The 17,880-nt window shown below is 38.7% G+C and overlaps 1 protein-coding gene across 1 annotated transcript in view; it reads left to right on the top strand.

Moving 5' to 3' along the window:
- Dnah9 (dynein axonemal heavy chain 9) overlaps window positions 1-17,880 on the top strand; it is a 332,320-nt gene that overhangs the window by 37,529 nt on the left and 276,911 nt on the right. The window contains exons 10-14 of the mRNA XM_027954056.2: window positions 783-897; window positions 4,007-4,075; window positions 5,713-5,839; window positions 9,810-10,065; window positions 11,094-11,335. Coding sequence (XP_027809857.2) covers window positions 783-897; window positions 4,007-4,075; window positions 5,713-5,839; window positions 9,810-10,065; window positions 11,094-11,335 — 809 coding nt within the window. The remainder of the gene's footprint in view (window positions 1-782; window positions 898-4,006; window positions 4,076-5,712; window positions 5,840-9,809; window positions 10,066-11,093; window positions 11,336-17,880) is intronic.

Raw genomic sequence — 17,880 nt, 5'->3', positions numbered from 1 at the left:
CATGAAGACTCACAGGAAGTGAAAATAATGACCCTGGGCTGAGTGTGAGACATTAGGGAGTGATAAAGGAAGTGTCCACTCTCAGAATCCCATTGCTAGTTAGAATTGGCATTGGATTGTTGCCAATCTTCTCATTTTACCAGGAAAGTTGAAAACTGTGTTCGTTTATTTTTTTAAAAAATAAAATCTCACATTTGGTAAATCTTAACAAGTAGTTATAGGTAAATGTACAAAACACATGAACTAAAGTAAGAGTGTCTAGGCTGCACTGACCCTGCTCAGATGCTTTATGATTCACATGACTTGTGTCATTCTTAACCTTGTTGAATTCTCATGGAAACTTTCCAAGTTCATTAAACAGGGAAGATATTATTCTCATTTTATAGATGAGAAAACTGAGGCCCAGAGAGAGTTGTCTGTTCAAAGCAGTATCTCTCCACCCTGTTGGTAGAGAGATTATCTCTACCAAATTCTAGAGGTAGAATTATCTTCAGAGCTTCTAAAAAAATTACCTATGACCAAGCACCCAGACCAATTAAATCAGAATGGCTCGGCAGGGAACCCATGTCCTCTGATGCTCTTATATTTTTTCCAGGGTTGCTTTTATTTCCTCTTTAACAGAACCTGGTGAGCTTGCAGGAACTCCTCAGTGTGAGCCTAGGTGACCTTAGTGTGGAGGTAGATGCAGCAATATCGAAGTAACTGGCAGGAAGTATCCGCAGGGTGGAGGGAACTATAGGGGACTGTAGCCTCACTTCAGTCTGGCTGTGCCATGTCCCCAGGGTTCTCCCCGGTGCACAAGAACATGCCTGCTGTGGCCGGGGGCCTCCGCTGGGCACAGGAGCTGAGGCAACGTATCCAGGGTCCCTTTGGCAACTTCAAACTCATCACGCATCGGTGAGTATCTCATTCCTGAATGTCAGGTTTGTTCCTGCTGTGGTGCATTTTTTGAGTGTAGAAATGCAGCTCACTTGCCTAAGGCATGAAAACCATCTTTATTTCTTTCTATTTCCAACAATGGTCTAGGTACCTATAGCCAAATAGTAAAGATACTCATACATTTGAACTGAGTTCCGGGTCCCTTGATATTGAGTGAGGCTTAACCAACCACAGTCTAGCAGGCTTTGCTCTGTGACACTCATTTCTAGAGGAAAATAAAGCAGGGATTTCAAGCTCTGTGGAGGTCTTCCACATCTCTCCCTTTCTGTGACTCAATGACTCTGCAGCTGAGGCTACTGAAGATGAAGCCTGTGCTTTCTAAACTGTAGTGTGAGTACCTTGTTGAATAGAACACCCTGGGGCACACCTGTTACCTGCTGAATATGAGCCTGGTCTGGACTGTGAATCTGTTTCTTCAGCAAGTTCCTCATGTGCTTCTGATGGTAACCCCGATGCGAAACTGTGGGCCTGTTTTGTGGCTGAGTCTAGAAACTGAGATACTTAGAGTCCAATAGGAGGGAGTGAGAGTAGCTAGTTGGGACATCATGCTTAGGATGCTCCCTAGGTACAGGAAGTCTTTCTCTGTGTTGAAAGCACTTGTCTTTGGCAAGCACAACAGAAGCAAAGGAACTAGAACTGGCTGTAGGTATCACAGGCTTTTGGAAGTTAGGATGAACTGTGAGACCCTCAGGTAGTGAAACTAAAGACCTTCTGCAACCTCAAGAGGCATAATAACTAGTGAGGCAGAGGGTATGTATGGGAGAGTGGGATGGGGTCCTCAGGGGGCTGCCACCACTCCATTTGAGTATCACCATCTCGAAAAGCAGCCCCCATATTCTTGAGTGTTGGATAGAAGCTGACTTTTTTTTTGGTGCCAGGGATTGAATCCAGTGGTGCTTAACCACTGAGCCACATCCCCAGCATATTTTATTTTTTATTTTTTTAAATTTGGAGACAGGGTCTCACTAAGTGGCTTAGGGCCTCCCTAAATTCCTAAAGCTGGCTGCCTCAGCCTCCCAAGCTGCTGGGATTACAGGCATGCACCACCATGCCCAGCAAAACTGAAAATTGTTAGTGTTGAATATCGAACTTTAAAATGATTAAGGATTCCATTTCTCCCCAAACTCTACACAGATCTAACAAAGCATGCCTGTGGGCGAGGTCTGCCCAGTGTGTGGCCATTTGGAGCATCTGCTCCAGTCTAGGCGAGCTCTTTATTCTGCAGATAAAGAAAACAGACAGAAAGAAATGAAGTGACTCACCTAAGTTCTTAGAGACAGCCAAGGAGATGACTGAAAGATCCGTCTGGGTCTTTAGTGCTTCTAGCCCAGAGCTCTTCCCAGGGGTCTCTGGTTTGGCCAGGAGTAGAGCACAGCTAATCCTTCATGCTTTTCAGACATGTCCCTTAAAGTGGAGGGGAGTGAATGTGGTGGGGAGGGATGTTTGGGCTGCTTCCAGGAATATGGACTGCAAAGTTGTCATTGGTCTGTCTCCGAGAAAGCAGGCATGTGTAGTTACTGACAAAGATGCTCTCAGAAATAGCATCTGTGAGGTAGTAAGAGAAAAGAGATTGAGCAGAGGGAGAATCTGAACTGCTGTGTAGTTGCAAATAAGGCTTCAACAGATCCTTCAGGGAGGACCAGTTTCTCAGAACTGTCTGGCTGTTGCACCCCCAACATCAGCTAGTCCTTGGATGTGAGGTTTCCTGGGGAGGGCTTGACCTTGATCAAGGTGTCTATCTTTGGCAGAACTATTCTCCAATAGGAGGCAGTTGTGCATCATCTTCAGCCAACACACCTGGCTATAGGGGTCTGGGGTTGGGGAAATTTAGGGAATGGGAGGCCTGCAGAGATCCTGCAGCTTGTAAAGTGAGAGCAAGGTGTGAGCCGGTCCACCTGCCCTGGAGCACTTCTGCTTCTCCTTGCTGCTCATTTACCACAAAAGGGCAGTGCTCCTTCAGTGGGTGTGAGGGATCATATGAAGAAACACAGTAATAGTTTAAAGAGCAAATGAATTTTAAAGAATCATTACAATAAGCTGCCTCACTTTACTAGCAGCACAGAAAACAAAAACAAAAAACCTAGACCTCCAAACAGTTACTGTGACAGTTTCTGGAAATTCAAGATACTTCATCCATCTTCCCAGGAGCTGGACTTTCGTTTCATGTTGCAGCAAGTGTCAAAAGCAGAGGGAGCAGTTATGGGTAACAGGGCGGCAGGTTAGACTCTGCTGACTCCTCTGTGGGCCTCAGCATTTCTGCAGAGGCCTTTGAGTGTGTGTGAGTACACATGTGCACATGCATGTATGTCTATGTGCACACACATATATGTGCATTGTGTGTACATGTATTTGGGTGATGAGAGGTGTGTAAGACCCTCATGAAAATATAATAAGGATTATCAGTGTTTCTGATCATGTGTCCTGGATGGATTTTAGAGAAGGGGAAATATCATTATATATATTATATTATATATATTATACTATATATCATTATACATAATATATTATATATAATTTTATGTATATTAAATATATATTATATATTAAATATAAAACAATGTTTCATATATAATATTGTTATATATTATATATAATTATATTGTATATATTATATATAACATTATATATAAAACATTGTTATTTACATATGTTTATATACACACAATGCTAAATTAATCATTTCTTAAATATGGAAAACTATGGCATCTAGAGTTTTTCTTTAATAGCTCAGTTTCCCTTTTATTCATAATTTTGAGGGACCTCAATTACCTCCTGCATGACTAACTTTGCTAGCTGAGGGGTCTGGAGAGTTCTGGGCAGGAAAGGTCATAACATGCATACCACTTGTGGGACCACCTGTGTTCTAGCAGGTACAGCTGCCCCCTAGTGGCCTGAGGAGGCTGTAGAAGAAGAAGAAGAATGTCAACTTATTTAGGGGCATTTGGGAATCAGCCCCCAAAGCCATACAGTTTCTTCTTTCTGAGATGCAGAGGTGCAGTTTGTTCCTGAGACAATTCCTTCACCGTCTTCTAATTCTGTGTCATTTTTTTCTCCTGGGTGCCCACAGTTGCATGGAATCTGCTGAAGGAAAGAGAATAATACAAAAATATGAAGATATGCTCTCATTGCTGGAAAAGTAAGCAGCAGCTTTGGGGATCACATGGTTCTACAAATTGCATACCCTCCCCCCACACAGGGCCTTTTGCTAGTTCTAAGTTTGTACCGATTCCTTAGAAGCTCTGAAATGTCACTGTGTTTTATGTTATAGCTACAATGTATGTGAGTACAGTATTTCTGGGTTAATGCACAGGGTCTCTGGAGAATGCTGCTGTATTCTATACACAAATACTTTTCCCGTGTAGATTTCCTTGGAGTAGAAACTCTGCAGAGCTAGAAAGAGTGGGGTGCCACTCATGGCACTCCCAGGAGAGTCCTGGAATATCACAGCCACTGCTCACTAAGCGGAATGCAATAGTTCATGCTGCACATAGAGGAAATAAACTCCACAACACTTTTAATAACTAATAAGTCTATACTGCAGAGTACAATGCACATTTGAATTCATTTTTAAATGAATGTATATAAACATATGTAAATAATAAAAATACTTCCTGCATCCTTCTTATGGAGAAAGCATCAGAATAAAACTTTTATAGAGGTTCATAGTTGATCTTGCTTTAAAAGCTAAGTCTTTGGGGGGTGCAACGGCTAGAAACAGCCCCTGGTCTCACCTTTCCCCTCTGCCTTTTGCTCTTTCTCCTGATTTGGGAGAGTAGGAAGACAGACATTACGATTCTGATCCTGATTTTTCTTAGCACTGTGTTACACAAATCAATTGGTGGTACCTCCACCTGCCAGGGACCCACACTCTACCCCTTTTACCTCCAAAATAGCTTCAAGCATCTCCACTCCTCTTTGTTCCCACCTTCAGCATTTTCACAAGAGACTGAACTTCCCTGGCCTGAACTTTCTAACAGTTCTCCCTGCCTCCAGATGAGTGCCCCTTAGTGCCCACACCATTGCCCAATCCCATAATTTCATCACATCGCCCCTCAGCCAGAGACCTTTCAGTAATTCCCATCATCTCCTTAACCTGATATGAAGAGCCCTCCATGATGTGGTCTTTGCCCTCCTCTCACCATATCCAGCCTCAAACATGCAATCTACTCCTTGTCCCCAGGACACAGTCAGGCCCCTCCCCTTCAGCCATGCATTGCCTTTATCAGGAATGTTCTCTCCCCCTTCTTTGTGCCACCTCTGATCATCCTCTGATGTGATCCTTTTCACTCTGCTGTCCTCTGCCTCTGCCATTAGATGCCTGATGCCCCGCACGATTCTCCAGGGTTGTACTTACTACGTTATACTACAGCGATCTGTTTATCTGCGTTCTTCACGATTAGTCACATTACCATTGTTTATTCCCCAAGCCCACGCCTAGTAGATGTTTGGTCAACATGTAATGACGGAATGATGAATGTCCATGAGCTGCTTGAAGATTAGTGTGAAACCCAATGTTACCTGGACCTTCTTCCAACATGTACTGAGACTAATCACAACTTCCCATATCCCCCTGAAAAGAGCACGTGGAATCTTTCTATGTGCCTCTGATTGAAGCTGAGTCACCATTGGAAATCACTAGTTTTATGCAGGAACTGACCCAGCGTGGCCTGATCAGTGATTAACAGTTTCTTCAGTTCGTGTTTTGGAGAATGGCCAAAAGCTGGGGAGCTGGGAGGGTGTGTAAGAGGTGGCTGTTGTCTCTGATGATTGCAGATATGAGACAAGACTGTATGAGGACTGGTGTCGTATGGTAGCAGAGAAGTCACAGTACAATCTTTCCAGACCACTTTTGCAACGTGACCCAGAGACGAAGCAGATCACTGTCAACTTTAACCCACAGGTCAGCTGAGAGGCAATAACTTCCTTTTGAGTTCCTGGAGAGTTTCATTTAACTCTACTAATGAAAGGCAAAAAGGTATAAAAATATGCAAAAGTTGCTCAAAAGAATAGACACCCTGGATTTCTTGGGGGGGGGCGATGAATCTTAGGGTGTAATAGTTTCTTAAGTCATCAATGTTCATGTTTTTCTCTAGAGCTGATTAACATATTTGCTTTGATTTTACATAAGAAGACACATGGACATGAGTCGCTTATGACATACTTTCTGAGAAATGCATTACTAGGCACATTTGTCATTGTGCATCACAGGGTGTAGTAATACAAGCTAAGACAGCTATGACGTCACTAAGCAATAGGACCTCTGTTGTATATGTGGTCTGAGACATCATCTGAGACATTGCTGACCACTGACATTTCGTGGCTCATAAATGTATTGTGAAATATAACTGATGGTTTGGTACCAAACATTCAAACCCTACTTGGAATACTTATAGCATGTGAAGGCCACTGACTAAATGCTGAAGGCTTCACCAATTGTATTTTAAGACTTGGTTTCCACCTCAAAGAACCCACATATAGGTTGGATCCAGAGTGTTAGCATGCAAAAATCTATCTTTATTAGATAGCATATGATAAATTTCTAAAGAATAACTTTAGGGGGAAAAATGGGATTAGTGGTTCTCAGCTTGGGATAATTTTGTCCACTTGAAATCATTTTGGTTTGTTAGATTTGGAGGGGGTGTCAATGGCATCTTATGAGCTGACTCCAGGGATGCTACTAAACTTCCTATGATGCTCAGGATGGTGCCCCACAACCAAGAGTTACTTGTCCCCAAAGTGTCAATAGTGCTGAATTTGGGCATCTCTGATCTATATGGTTAGGAGGGTAGAAACTAGAAACCACAGAAAGCTTAATGCTGTAGAAAATAATAACCAGGACGTGCATTACTCATATATATATATATATATATATATATATATATATATACATACAGATATAGATATAGATATAGATATAGATATAGATATAGATGCAGCACTGAGCTGAGCAGGCACCTACTTCTGCCTTGGTGGCACATTCCCTGGTAATGCACTTGATATAGTCAGCTTTTTCACCACTGTGATCAAAAGAACTGACAAGGACAATTAGAGGAAGACAAGTTTATACTGGTGGCTCACAGTTTCAGAGGTTTCAGTCCACAGATAGCCAGCTCCATTCCTCAGGGCTTGAGGTGAGGCAGAACATCATGGTTCAATAATGTGGCAGAGGAAAGCAGGTCAGGACATGGCCACCAAGAAGCACAGGTTGGTTGGGGGAGTGCTGTCCTCACCAGGACAAAATATGAACCCCAAAGGCACACCCACCTCCTCCAGCCATACCCTACCTGCCTACAGTTACCACCCAGTTAATCCCTATCAGATTAAAGCACTGATTAGGCTAAAGCTTCCATAATCCAATCATTTCGCCTCTAAACTTTCTTGTATTTTCTCACGCATGAGCTTTTGGGAGACCCTCATATCTAAACCATCACGGCACTATAGACAGAGCTGAAAACAGGCTGTATGTATTGCAGGTACTGGGGCCTTTGGATGTGTTTGTAAGCAATAGAAGGGAGAGGATGGAGAAAGGAAAGGAAGGGGGGAGAGGAAACAAATACCTAAACTACAATAGGAGTTGAGAAGGGACGGCCAGCAGCGTAACAAACTAAAGAACTGTAGTCACCCTTGCCATCCCACTGGGGTAGCCATAGCTTTGCTACTTTCTAAGAATGAGCAGTAATGGACTTACATTATTAGAGATCTGCCCTTCTGGGTACAGACTGAGAATTGTCTAGGTTATTTTTTTTTAAATTTATGTAAAGTATATTTAAAATTTTATATGCCCAATTATTGGTTATTTAAATTACTTTCCAGTTTCATCAGTCTGTATTTTATTGAATGTAGGATCCACATTTGTTTTTACATATTTATATCCCTAAAGTTGACAAGTGTTTGCAGTTTAATAGTGGTAATTCTTTTTTCTTCAGTTGGACATAAACTAATAGTGAATTTTCTAACCCTTGACTTCTGACATTGGATAAAACTTTGTATAAATAGTGCTATAATAAGCATCTCTAGTTATTGTCATATACATTCTTAATTATTTCTTTAGGATAAATGCTTAGAAGTAGAACTGCTATGCTATAGGGTATTCATATTTTGTGACTTTTCATGTGTATTATCCACCTGTTTTTCAGAAAGATGGTATCAGTTATTCTCCTGCCAACAAGATAGCTTCCACTTCCTACAATAGTTTCCAGACTGTAGAACTATAAACAAAAACAAATCTCAAATTTTAAAATTTTAATTTATCTGATGACTAATAGTCTTGTATTCATTGGCCACTTGCATTTTTTTTTCTATGAATCGTGTGTCCATTGGCCCAATTTCTGGTGGAAGTGCCCCCCCTTTTCTTGTGAATTTGTTAGAAAAATTGGGAAATATTTTTTAAATATTAAGAAACTCTAAAAAAATTTCAAATAGTTTTTGCCAGTTTGTCATTTTAGTCTGTGTCGGGTATTTTCTACAAATAAATTTTTGTGTTTCACTTTGTGCTTTTATGTTTGGAATGGTCTCCTCTACCTCAATATCACTGAATCACACTATTTTCTTTTAATTTTTTTATTTCACTTTTTTTAATACTTGTTTTTAATATCCATCTTGAGCTTATTTCAAAGTAAACCAGGAGACTTGAGTTCATTTTTCCTCCAAATGGGTATGATTTGTCTTCATTCTGCCTAAGACTAGCTGGTCAAAAATGGAGAATTCCTCCAGAGCCACAGGAAGAGGAACTAGGAGCTGGGATGTCTTTCTTTCTCTTTTTCTTTCTTTCTTTCTTTTCTTTTCTTTTTTTTTTTTTTTTGTCTTTGTTGGTATCAGGGATTGAACTCAGGGTCATTCGACCACTGAGCCACATCCCTAGCCCTATTTTGTATTTTATTTAGAGACAGGGTCTTTCTGAGTTGCTTAGTGCCTCACCTTTGCTGAGGCTGGCTTTGAACTCCTGATCCTCCTGGCTCAGCCTTCTGTGCCACTGGGATTATAAGTGTGTGCCATGGTACCCGGCTGGAATGTCTTTCTATGAAGCAGAAGTGGGGAGAACTGTGACTTTGTGCTTGCTTTGTCACCTATACCTGTACATCACCAGTCCTTGTAGGTTCAGATAGAAACACACTGATAAATAGACAAGGGCAAAGAGGGTGCCCAGAATCACACTATTTTCTGTCAAGGTCTTTCTGGATTTTCTTTAGACCATGTCTACTTGGCTTTTCATTTCTTTGGTTGCCTATAAACTCAGGGGCTCCACAGAAGTTCAGAGAGGCCTGGATGATTTGTGTTTCTTGACCTTTTAATATATTAAAACACAAAGAAATGCCAGCACAGGGTTACAGACATTGTGAAATATTCCAAATGATGCTATTTAACAATTAAATTTGTATCAAGTACTTCTCTCAGTCTCATCAGTGTCTCTCAGTGACTGATGAGCTCCTCTGGAGAGAGCACCGGAAGTCTACATTTGAGGCTTTTTGCATGCATACAGGTGGCCCGACCAGCTGATCCTCCTCCTTCAGGCCAGCAGCCCTCAGTGGAACTGGCTTGGCCAGCAGCCAAGTGCAGCCAAGGGTCCCCACACTACCAAAGGCAGAGCTCTCCCCTGCTGTTCCTGGATTCCCTCTTCCTGGTCTTGTTTGTGATTTACATATCTGGGTAAATCTTGCTGCTTTCTGAGTCATCTACCTTCTGCCTAATACTTGATTTTCCTTCTCTGAGACTAGATTTAAGGAACTGACAGAAATTGAGGTTAAAAAAAAAAAAAAAAAAAAGGCCCAGAAGGTCTTTGGGTCCCCAGGGATGTTCCAATCCTTGACGGATGTGACAGCTCTCTCACTCTCAGGCAGTCCTGAACTACTGGTGTTGATTCTTTCCTCCAGCTGATTTCAGTGCTGAAGGAGATGAGCTATCTTGAGTCCAGAGAGACAAAGCACCTCCCGGAGACAGCAACAGCCATGTTCTCCTCCAGGGAATTCTATCGGCAACTCGTGGCCAACTTGGAGTTGGTGGCAAATTGGTACAACAGGGTTATGACAACTCTGCTAGAGGTGGAATTTCCGTTAGTGGAGAAGGAGCTGCAAACCATTGATCTCCAGCTGAAAGCTGCACAGGAGACTCTAAACTGGAAAACAGAAGGTAATGGCACCACCTGCAGTCTGAAAGAAGCATTCAGATTCTGGGGTCTAATAACGTCAATAGAACCTCAAATCATTCCCTGGCAAACTGATTTGGTCAGATTGTCTTGTCTTCTCCCTGGGCACACAAGCCATGTAGAGAAGCAAAGAGGGTTGGTATTCCTCCTCTTTCTCCTCTTGGGATATGACTGGTCAATTTAGAAAGCTTCATTTACTTAAGATGCACCATGATCTCTAGCATATGCATGGAATTCCATAAATGAGAGCTCTTAACTATATTTGTCATCATTTTTGGGTTTTCTTAACTAGATTGCAAACATCTTAAAGAGGTCACTGTGCATTTACTTCTTTACTGTCCCCCAATTCAATTCAGTAAATTTTCATTTGATTGGTTAACACATTCAGGGGACTATATGCAGGGAGATATGACATGAGCTATATGGGACCGTTCTCTACCCTCAAAGAGCTCATCTGTAGTGAAGACAAAAGGCATATGTACAACCCAAATCAAACAAACCTGTCCACCTGTCCATGATTTAAAAAAAAAAGCCATCCTAGGGTTAAAAGGAACAAGTGACAAGTCACAGGGGAAGGAGATTAATTTAAATAAGGGTCCTCAGAAAAGTTAAAATTTGAAAATCCTGGAATGTTAAACAATTTAGGACTTTATTCAATATATAAGAGGGAATGACATTTTCAACCTTGAATGCATTAAAAGTACTAAAAAAATTGATTAATCCAAATAAAGTCATCATGTTTCACTGATGCTAATTGTAAAATTACATTTCTGGGCAAATGTACCAGCTGTGAGTGTGGTAGGCGTCACTTCTGTTTGCCTTCCTCTGTAGTCAGGATTATGGTAAGAATTGGTTTGTTAATACAAGTTGGAAGAATAATATTCTGATTATAATGGAGTAACCTGTACAGAAAATTCTCATAAAACCTGCAAGCATTAAATCCTTATCTCTAATAATGAGTAGCCCTTCACTGTAAGGTGCTTCGTTTAATTATATTTCTTTTGGGGAGCAGGCATTTGGGATTATGTCATTCAAATCACCAACAGTATTCATGATCTTGAACAAAGAATTCAGAAAACAAAAGACAATGTGGAAGAGATTCAAAGCATCATGAAAACGTGGGTGGCTCCAATATTTAAGAGAAAAGATGGGAAAAAGGAATGCCTTCTGTCTCTGGATGATCAGCGTGATCGCGTGGAAAAATATTACAGTCTCATCAAAGAATCTGGCATTAAGATTCACGCCCTTGTTCAGGTAATAACCAACCTCTCAGACTCACGTCCTGAGACTAGAGGGAAAGCACCAAGATACATGTGTGAATGCAAAAAAAATGCTCTGGAAATGAGAATGATCAGTAGAGACTGTGTCTTCTGCAGTCAAGAATAAAAGTTCATACTGAGAACAAAATAAAAGAAGCTAGTAGGGACAATGAAGAGTCACATCCTGATGCCAGTGTGTCAAAATTAACACCACGTTAGTGGTGTCACCACTTAGTCATCACATGACTTCAGTCTCACACCCAACCCCAAGGGTATATAAGGAGATGCCAAGGGCAGAATCCTGGATTATCTGCTGCACCAACCACCCTTGTTCCCAGCTCACCCCTGCAACCTGGTGTGGTCCTCCGGCAACATTCTTATAATTAGCTCTTTAGAGCCCAGAGGCATGAAAGGGTACCAGGCATCCCTAACTGTATTCAAAAAGAGGAAAAACTGCTGAGTATAGTACTCCCTGCAGTAAGGCTTGTCCCTGCATTGTGACCAAGGACACTTCATGTCCCATCATCAAAAACCAAAGCTTCATTGTAAACAATGGGAAAGGATAATGTGACCAGGTCCATTTCTACTGAAGTAGCCATAAGACCGTGTCTACAGGTTGACAGATGCCAGAAGTCAGGAATGAATTGGCAGTTATTATGTATGGCTTATCTGTGGTTTGAAGCACAGTAAGATCGGCGGCCTTAAGCACTAATGATGACTGGAGTTAGGTGATGGAAATCATTACCTAAATTTTGCCTTTGAAATCCTCAACTTGATTTATATTTAACCTCTCTGGCTCCATATTCAGCAATTCAGTATCTAGTTTTGAGCCCATGCATCCACTCTTTCATTCATTTTTCTTCCTTCCCTCCATCGGCCCATCCATCCATCCATCCATCCATCCATCCATCCACACATACATCCTCTGTGTTTCCAAAAATGTCAGTTATGTGCTGATTGGCTCAATGTATATATATTCCAGTGTGTATGTGTGTGTGTGTGTGTGTGTATGTGTATATATACACACACACACACATATATTCCTGTCTGGAGGGTCTATTTACATCTTTTACACATTTTAATAATGTTGTTAGTTCCAGGAATCCTTTATGGCTACATATCTTTTGTCAGATATGTATATTGTGAATATTTTCTCCAAATTTGTCCCTTCTGCATTTTATTACTGGTGTATTCTGATGAGAAATAATTTCAAATTTTGATGTAATCTAATTTACCCTCTTCCCTCCCTCATCCTTTAAGTCCTAAGAAAACTGCCTATCCCAAGTTTGCCATAATGTTCTTCTAGATTTTCTTTTAGAAGCTTTATAGTTTTAGCTTTTACATTTAATATTATAATCTGTCGTGAGTTAATATTTATTTTTGAGGTGACATGGGAATTGAGTTTGTTGTTTTGCATATGAATAGCCAATTTTGTCAGACTATTTTTTGAAAACACTTTTCCCTATTGAATTTTTGGAATCTTTGTTGAAAACCAATTAACTACTTAAAATACCTACACAATTTTTTTTGTGTGTGTGTTGTTAGTTGGTATATAAAATACCAATATAAAATTGTTTACTAACAATACCACTCTTTCTTGATTATTATAATATTATTGATAAGTCTTAAAACCAGGTACTATATGTCCTCTAACTTAGTTTTTCTTTTTCAATGGTTTTATCTTCTAGGTTCTTTGCATATTCTCATAAATTTTAAATTCAGCTTGCCAATTTATAGTAAAGAATGGTTTTTATTGGAATTGTATCAAATCTATAAATTAATAACAATCCATGAACCTGGCATGTCTTTTCACTTAGGTCTCTCTAATTGTTTTCTGCAATGTTCTATAGTTTCTTCAACATTTTCTATTAAATCTATCACTAAGTGTTTTATGTTTTGGAGTGCTATTGTAAACGGAATCATTTGTTGATTTTGTTTTCCAACTACTATTAGCTAGTATATAAAAGTATAATTTATTTTTTTCATGTTGATAATGTATTTGTGACCATTCTAAATTTATTAGATGCAGTAGCTATGCTACAGGTTTCTTATGATTATCTGTGTAAATAGTCATGTCATTTGCAAACAGAAACAATTTTCCTTCTTTTTTTTCTAAGCTTTATGTAATTTACTTCTTTTTATTGCCTTATTGCTCTGGCTATGATCTCCGGTACTATGCTGAAGTGGTGAGAGCGAACATTTAGATATTCTTCCCTCATTTTCAATAATCTGGAGAACCATTTAATAATTCACCACTAAGTATAAAAATTTGCTGGAAGGTTTTTGTGGCTATTCATTATCAGAATCAGGAAGTTCACTGTCTGTTCTTGCTTGGCTCAAAGATTATGTCATGATTGGATGGTGAATTTTATTGATGATCTTTCTGCACCTTCCAAGGTGGTTGCATAATTTTCCCCTTTATTCTCTTGATGGGTGTATTGAGTTTTTAAATGTTAGACCGACCTTGCATTTCTTAAATAAACCCAGTTGGATATGTTTTGTTATCCTTTATATATTTTATGAAATTTGACTTGTTAATTTTCAAGAATTTTTATTCTTATGTTTTTGAATGGTATTGATATTGACTGTTCTTTTGATGTTTTATCTAGTTTTGGTGTCAAGATGATAGTAGTCTTATAAAATGCATAATATTTCCTTGGTTATTTTCTGAAAATTTTATAGAAGGCTGATCTTATCTTTGCCTTATGTTTAATAGAATTCACCAGAGAATACTTCTGGACATGGAGTTGGCTTCTGGGGGGAAGTATTTGATGATGATTTTTGGGGGGAGGTGGTACATAAAAGATAGTTTTGATAGATTTTTGCATATCACCCTTTTTCGGTTTTTCAAGTTGTTTTTCTCAGCAAATTTGTTTATTTTATCTATGTTATCAATTTGGGGGCAAAAATTATTCATAATTATTTCTTATTATCATTATGTGATTATAGGTTCTACAGGAATGATTTCTCTGTTTTTTTTCTTGAATTTTATCAATCTTTTCAAAGAACCAAATCTTGTCTTTATTAGCTTTCTCTACTGGTCTTTATATTTTCTAATTCACCTATTTCTACTTTTTGTAATTACATTCTAATTTTAGAATAAATTCCTTATCTTTTTTCTTGCCTCTTAGGGTACAAACTTAGGTTATTGATATTCAGCCTTTCTTTCTTTCTTTCTTTCTACTGTAGGAATTTGATGATATTAATTTCCTTTTTTTGGGGGGGTGTCTTACTTCTTCAACTTAATAGTCATGTAGAAGTGTGTTGTTTAATTTCCTCATTTTCAAGGCCTCTCCAGCTATATTAGTGAGATAGATATCTAATTTCATTATGGTCAGAGAATATGTTCCATGAGATTTTAGTTTTTTTTTGGAATTAATTAAGACTTGTTGCACAACCTCGAATATGGTCTATCTTCATGAATATTTCTCGGGCACTTGACAATAATGTGTATTCTTCTGTTGTTGGGTATAGTGTTTTATAAACATAAGCTCAAAGCAATTTTTATTGTTATGATATTACTAAGGATGGAGTATTGAAATCTCCACCTATGGTTGTGTATCTATCTACTTAATTCTTTAGTTCTATCAAAATTTTTATCACATGTTTAAAACTCTGCTATTAGGTGCAAACACATTTGTTTCTGTTATAACTTCCTAATAAATTGACCATACCATCATGAAGTTCCCTTTTTATTTCTAATGATATTCCCTGGTCTTGCAGTCTATTTTTTTCTGATCATAGTGTCACCTTTTGCTCCTAATTCATTATTTATATTTTTTGCAGTACTCATCTTTCCTCCTATTTTATATTCAAACTATTTGTTTCTTTGTGCTAAAATTTCTTCTCCTTAGAGTCAGCGCACAGTAAAAATGTACTTGTTAGTCCAACAACTCTTACTTTTTCAGTCCAACAATAAGCATATTAATTGAAATGTTTAGACTATTTACATTCAAATGCAAATGTTGGTATATTAGAATTTAGTTCTAGCATTTTGCTACTTGTTTTCTATTTGCACCATTTTTATTTTGTTCCTCTGTTGTTCTGTGCCCACCTTCTTATTGGCTAGTTGTATACCTTTTAGTATTCTATTTTAATTTCTTCATTAGCATTGCAACTGTACATTGTGGCATTGTATTTCTAGTGATTTTTCTAGTTTCCTATATGCATCTTAAAATTTTCCCAATCTGCTTAGAGTTTTGCTATAAAATTTAGAAAGTTTAGAAAGCAACAGTATAGTTCAATTTAATCCTTCAGCCCATCTTTTGCACTACTATTGCATGACATATCTGATATATATTTATAGATGTTAAATATGGCAGTATATTTAATATATACATTAAATCCCACAGTACAGCAATATAATTTTGCATTAAAAATATTTTTAGTGTTTTGTATTTACCCACATCCTTGCCATTTGCAGGCTTGCTTTTCCTTTCTAGAGATTTGAATTGTCTTCTGGGGTTATTTCTCTTCTTCCTGAAGAAATTTTCTCAGTATTTCTTGAAGTTCGGGTCTGTTGATGGCACATACTCTCAGTGTTCATATAAAAATGTCCTTATTTTACCTTTGTTTTTGAAAGATAGTTTCATTGGATATATAATTCTGTGTGGTTTTGTTTTCCTTTCGCAAGTTATTCATTGTCCTCAACCCCCCAGTGTTTCTCATAAGAAGCCAGCCAGAATTTGTTTCTTTGTTCCTCTGTAGGTGATGTATTGCTTTTTCTCAGGATGCTTTTAATAGATTCCCATCTCTGATTTTTTTTTTTTTCATTTTGGCTATGATGTACATAAGTGGGTTTTCGTTGTACTCATCTTGCATGGAATTTGTAAGCTTTTCATCAAATTTGGGGAGTCTTTTGCTTGTTTGTTTTTACAAACAAGATGTTCTTGGCTGCTAGTTTTAAAAATCTACGTTATTTCCTGAGTCTTTTTTTAATGAGACAAATTTGTTTTTCTCTCACATAAAATAAGTTTAACCAGTGAGAATTTCAAGGTTGTTATGTCAGCTACAAATTCAACAACCTACCCAGATGATTTTTAAGTGACTATTTTCTCCTTGGATTAAATGTTTTCTCTCTCTCTCTCTCTTTTGCATATCTAGCAATTTTTTATTAGGCGCTAGGCATGTTGGATGCCATTCGAGAATCCGAATGTAATTTCCTTTAAAGAGTTTGGGTTTTTGCTTTGGTAGTCAGTTAACTTTCTGATAAAACCCCTTGATCCTGTTGAGGTTCACTTTTAAGCTTTTTGAGCAAAGGTCTACAGAGCACCTACTCTAGAATAGCACAGCTCTGATCCTAAATCACGGAGTCTCGACTTGAGTTCCTCAGTTATCTGCAAGGTTTTTCATCATTCCTAATAGGACTCTAACATCGTTCAGCACTTTATGTCCTACATAATTTTCCTTCACATTAGGGCCTCCTGTATCAGTTTTCAGCCAGCTCTTGCAATCTTGCCCTAAACATGTACAGCTTCTGCTAGGTCAAAGACTCAAGAGCACCCAGCCACCTCAATAACCCTAGCTCCAGTTTCTGTCTTCTCTATCAAGACAGATGTTCCAGTTGAGGTCCACTGTCCTACATCATGGTTTGGAAAGTGCCTTCAGGTAGAAAGCCACATGGTTGTGAAGTCCCTGCTGAATATTTTCCTTCTCTCAAGGACTGCACCTCTGTAGTGACCAATACAAAGTACCCCAAACAAGTTATTTCTTGTATCATGTCCAGTTCTATAGTTGTTTGTGGCAGAAGGACAAATACAATCTCATTCTTATATCTTGGCCAAGACTAGAAACCTATTTATGCCAACTTCACAGAAAATTCCAACACATTTGCTCCTTAGCCTAGTAAAGATTTGAAGTAATAAGTAAAGGTGAAAGGTATGTATAGCTATATTAAAAGCTCAGTAATAAGAAGTAATAAGAACAATCATATAAGACCGTCATAAATTCTGAAAGTTATTTCAAGTAGAAGCACACATACACATCTTAACACTTATAAGCAACTGCATCGTCCTCTGCTATGATTTGCATAGTGATAGACTTTAAATCATTAAGAAAATATTAAATCTACTCAGGAAGGAAAGGTGTTGATAATACATCTTAAAAACTTTAGAATTGTGTCACTTAAAAGCAGGATCATAAGATTGTTTAAATCCAGGGGGATTTATAACATGGCAGTGTTTCCTGAAGGGGTAGGCATGAGTCATCCGGGAAAGTTACTTCTGTAACTTAGGTACTGCCTCCTCCAAAGATATCAGATAATTGGAGAGATGCTATAAAAAGTCTTAATAATGAAAATTATGAAAAGTAAATGGAATGTCTGTACTTGTCATTGCTTAGCATTTAAACTCCCTCTCCTTAATGTCCAAGTCTTGTTACCATGGTGATGTTGGGCATCCTCCAGATCAGGAGCTGCATAGGTGAAAGAGATGGAGAGAGAGAGAGAGAGAGAGAGAGAGAGAGAGAGAGAGAGAGAGAGAGAGAGAGAGAGAGAGGTGAGAGAGAGGCATTTTTTATGTTATGTGTTTTTATGTGTGCGTG

Source organism: Marmota flaviventris, chromosome 17 (genome assembly GCF_047511675.1).
Source record: "Marmota flaviventris isolate mMarFla1 chromosome 17, mMarFla1.hap1, whole genome shotgun sequence".
Taxonomy (NCBI): Eukaryota; Metazoa; Chordata; class Mammalia; order Rodentia; family Sciuridae; genus Marmota; species Marmota flaviventris.
Note: the sequence above shows the minus strand (reverse complement) of the source record. Positions and strands in the feature narration are given on the sequence as shown.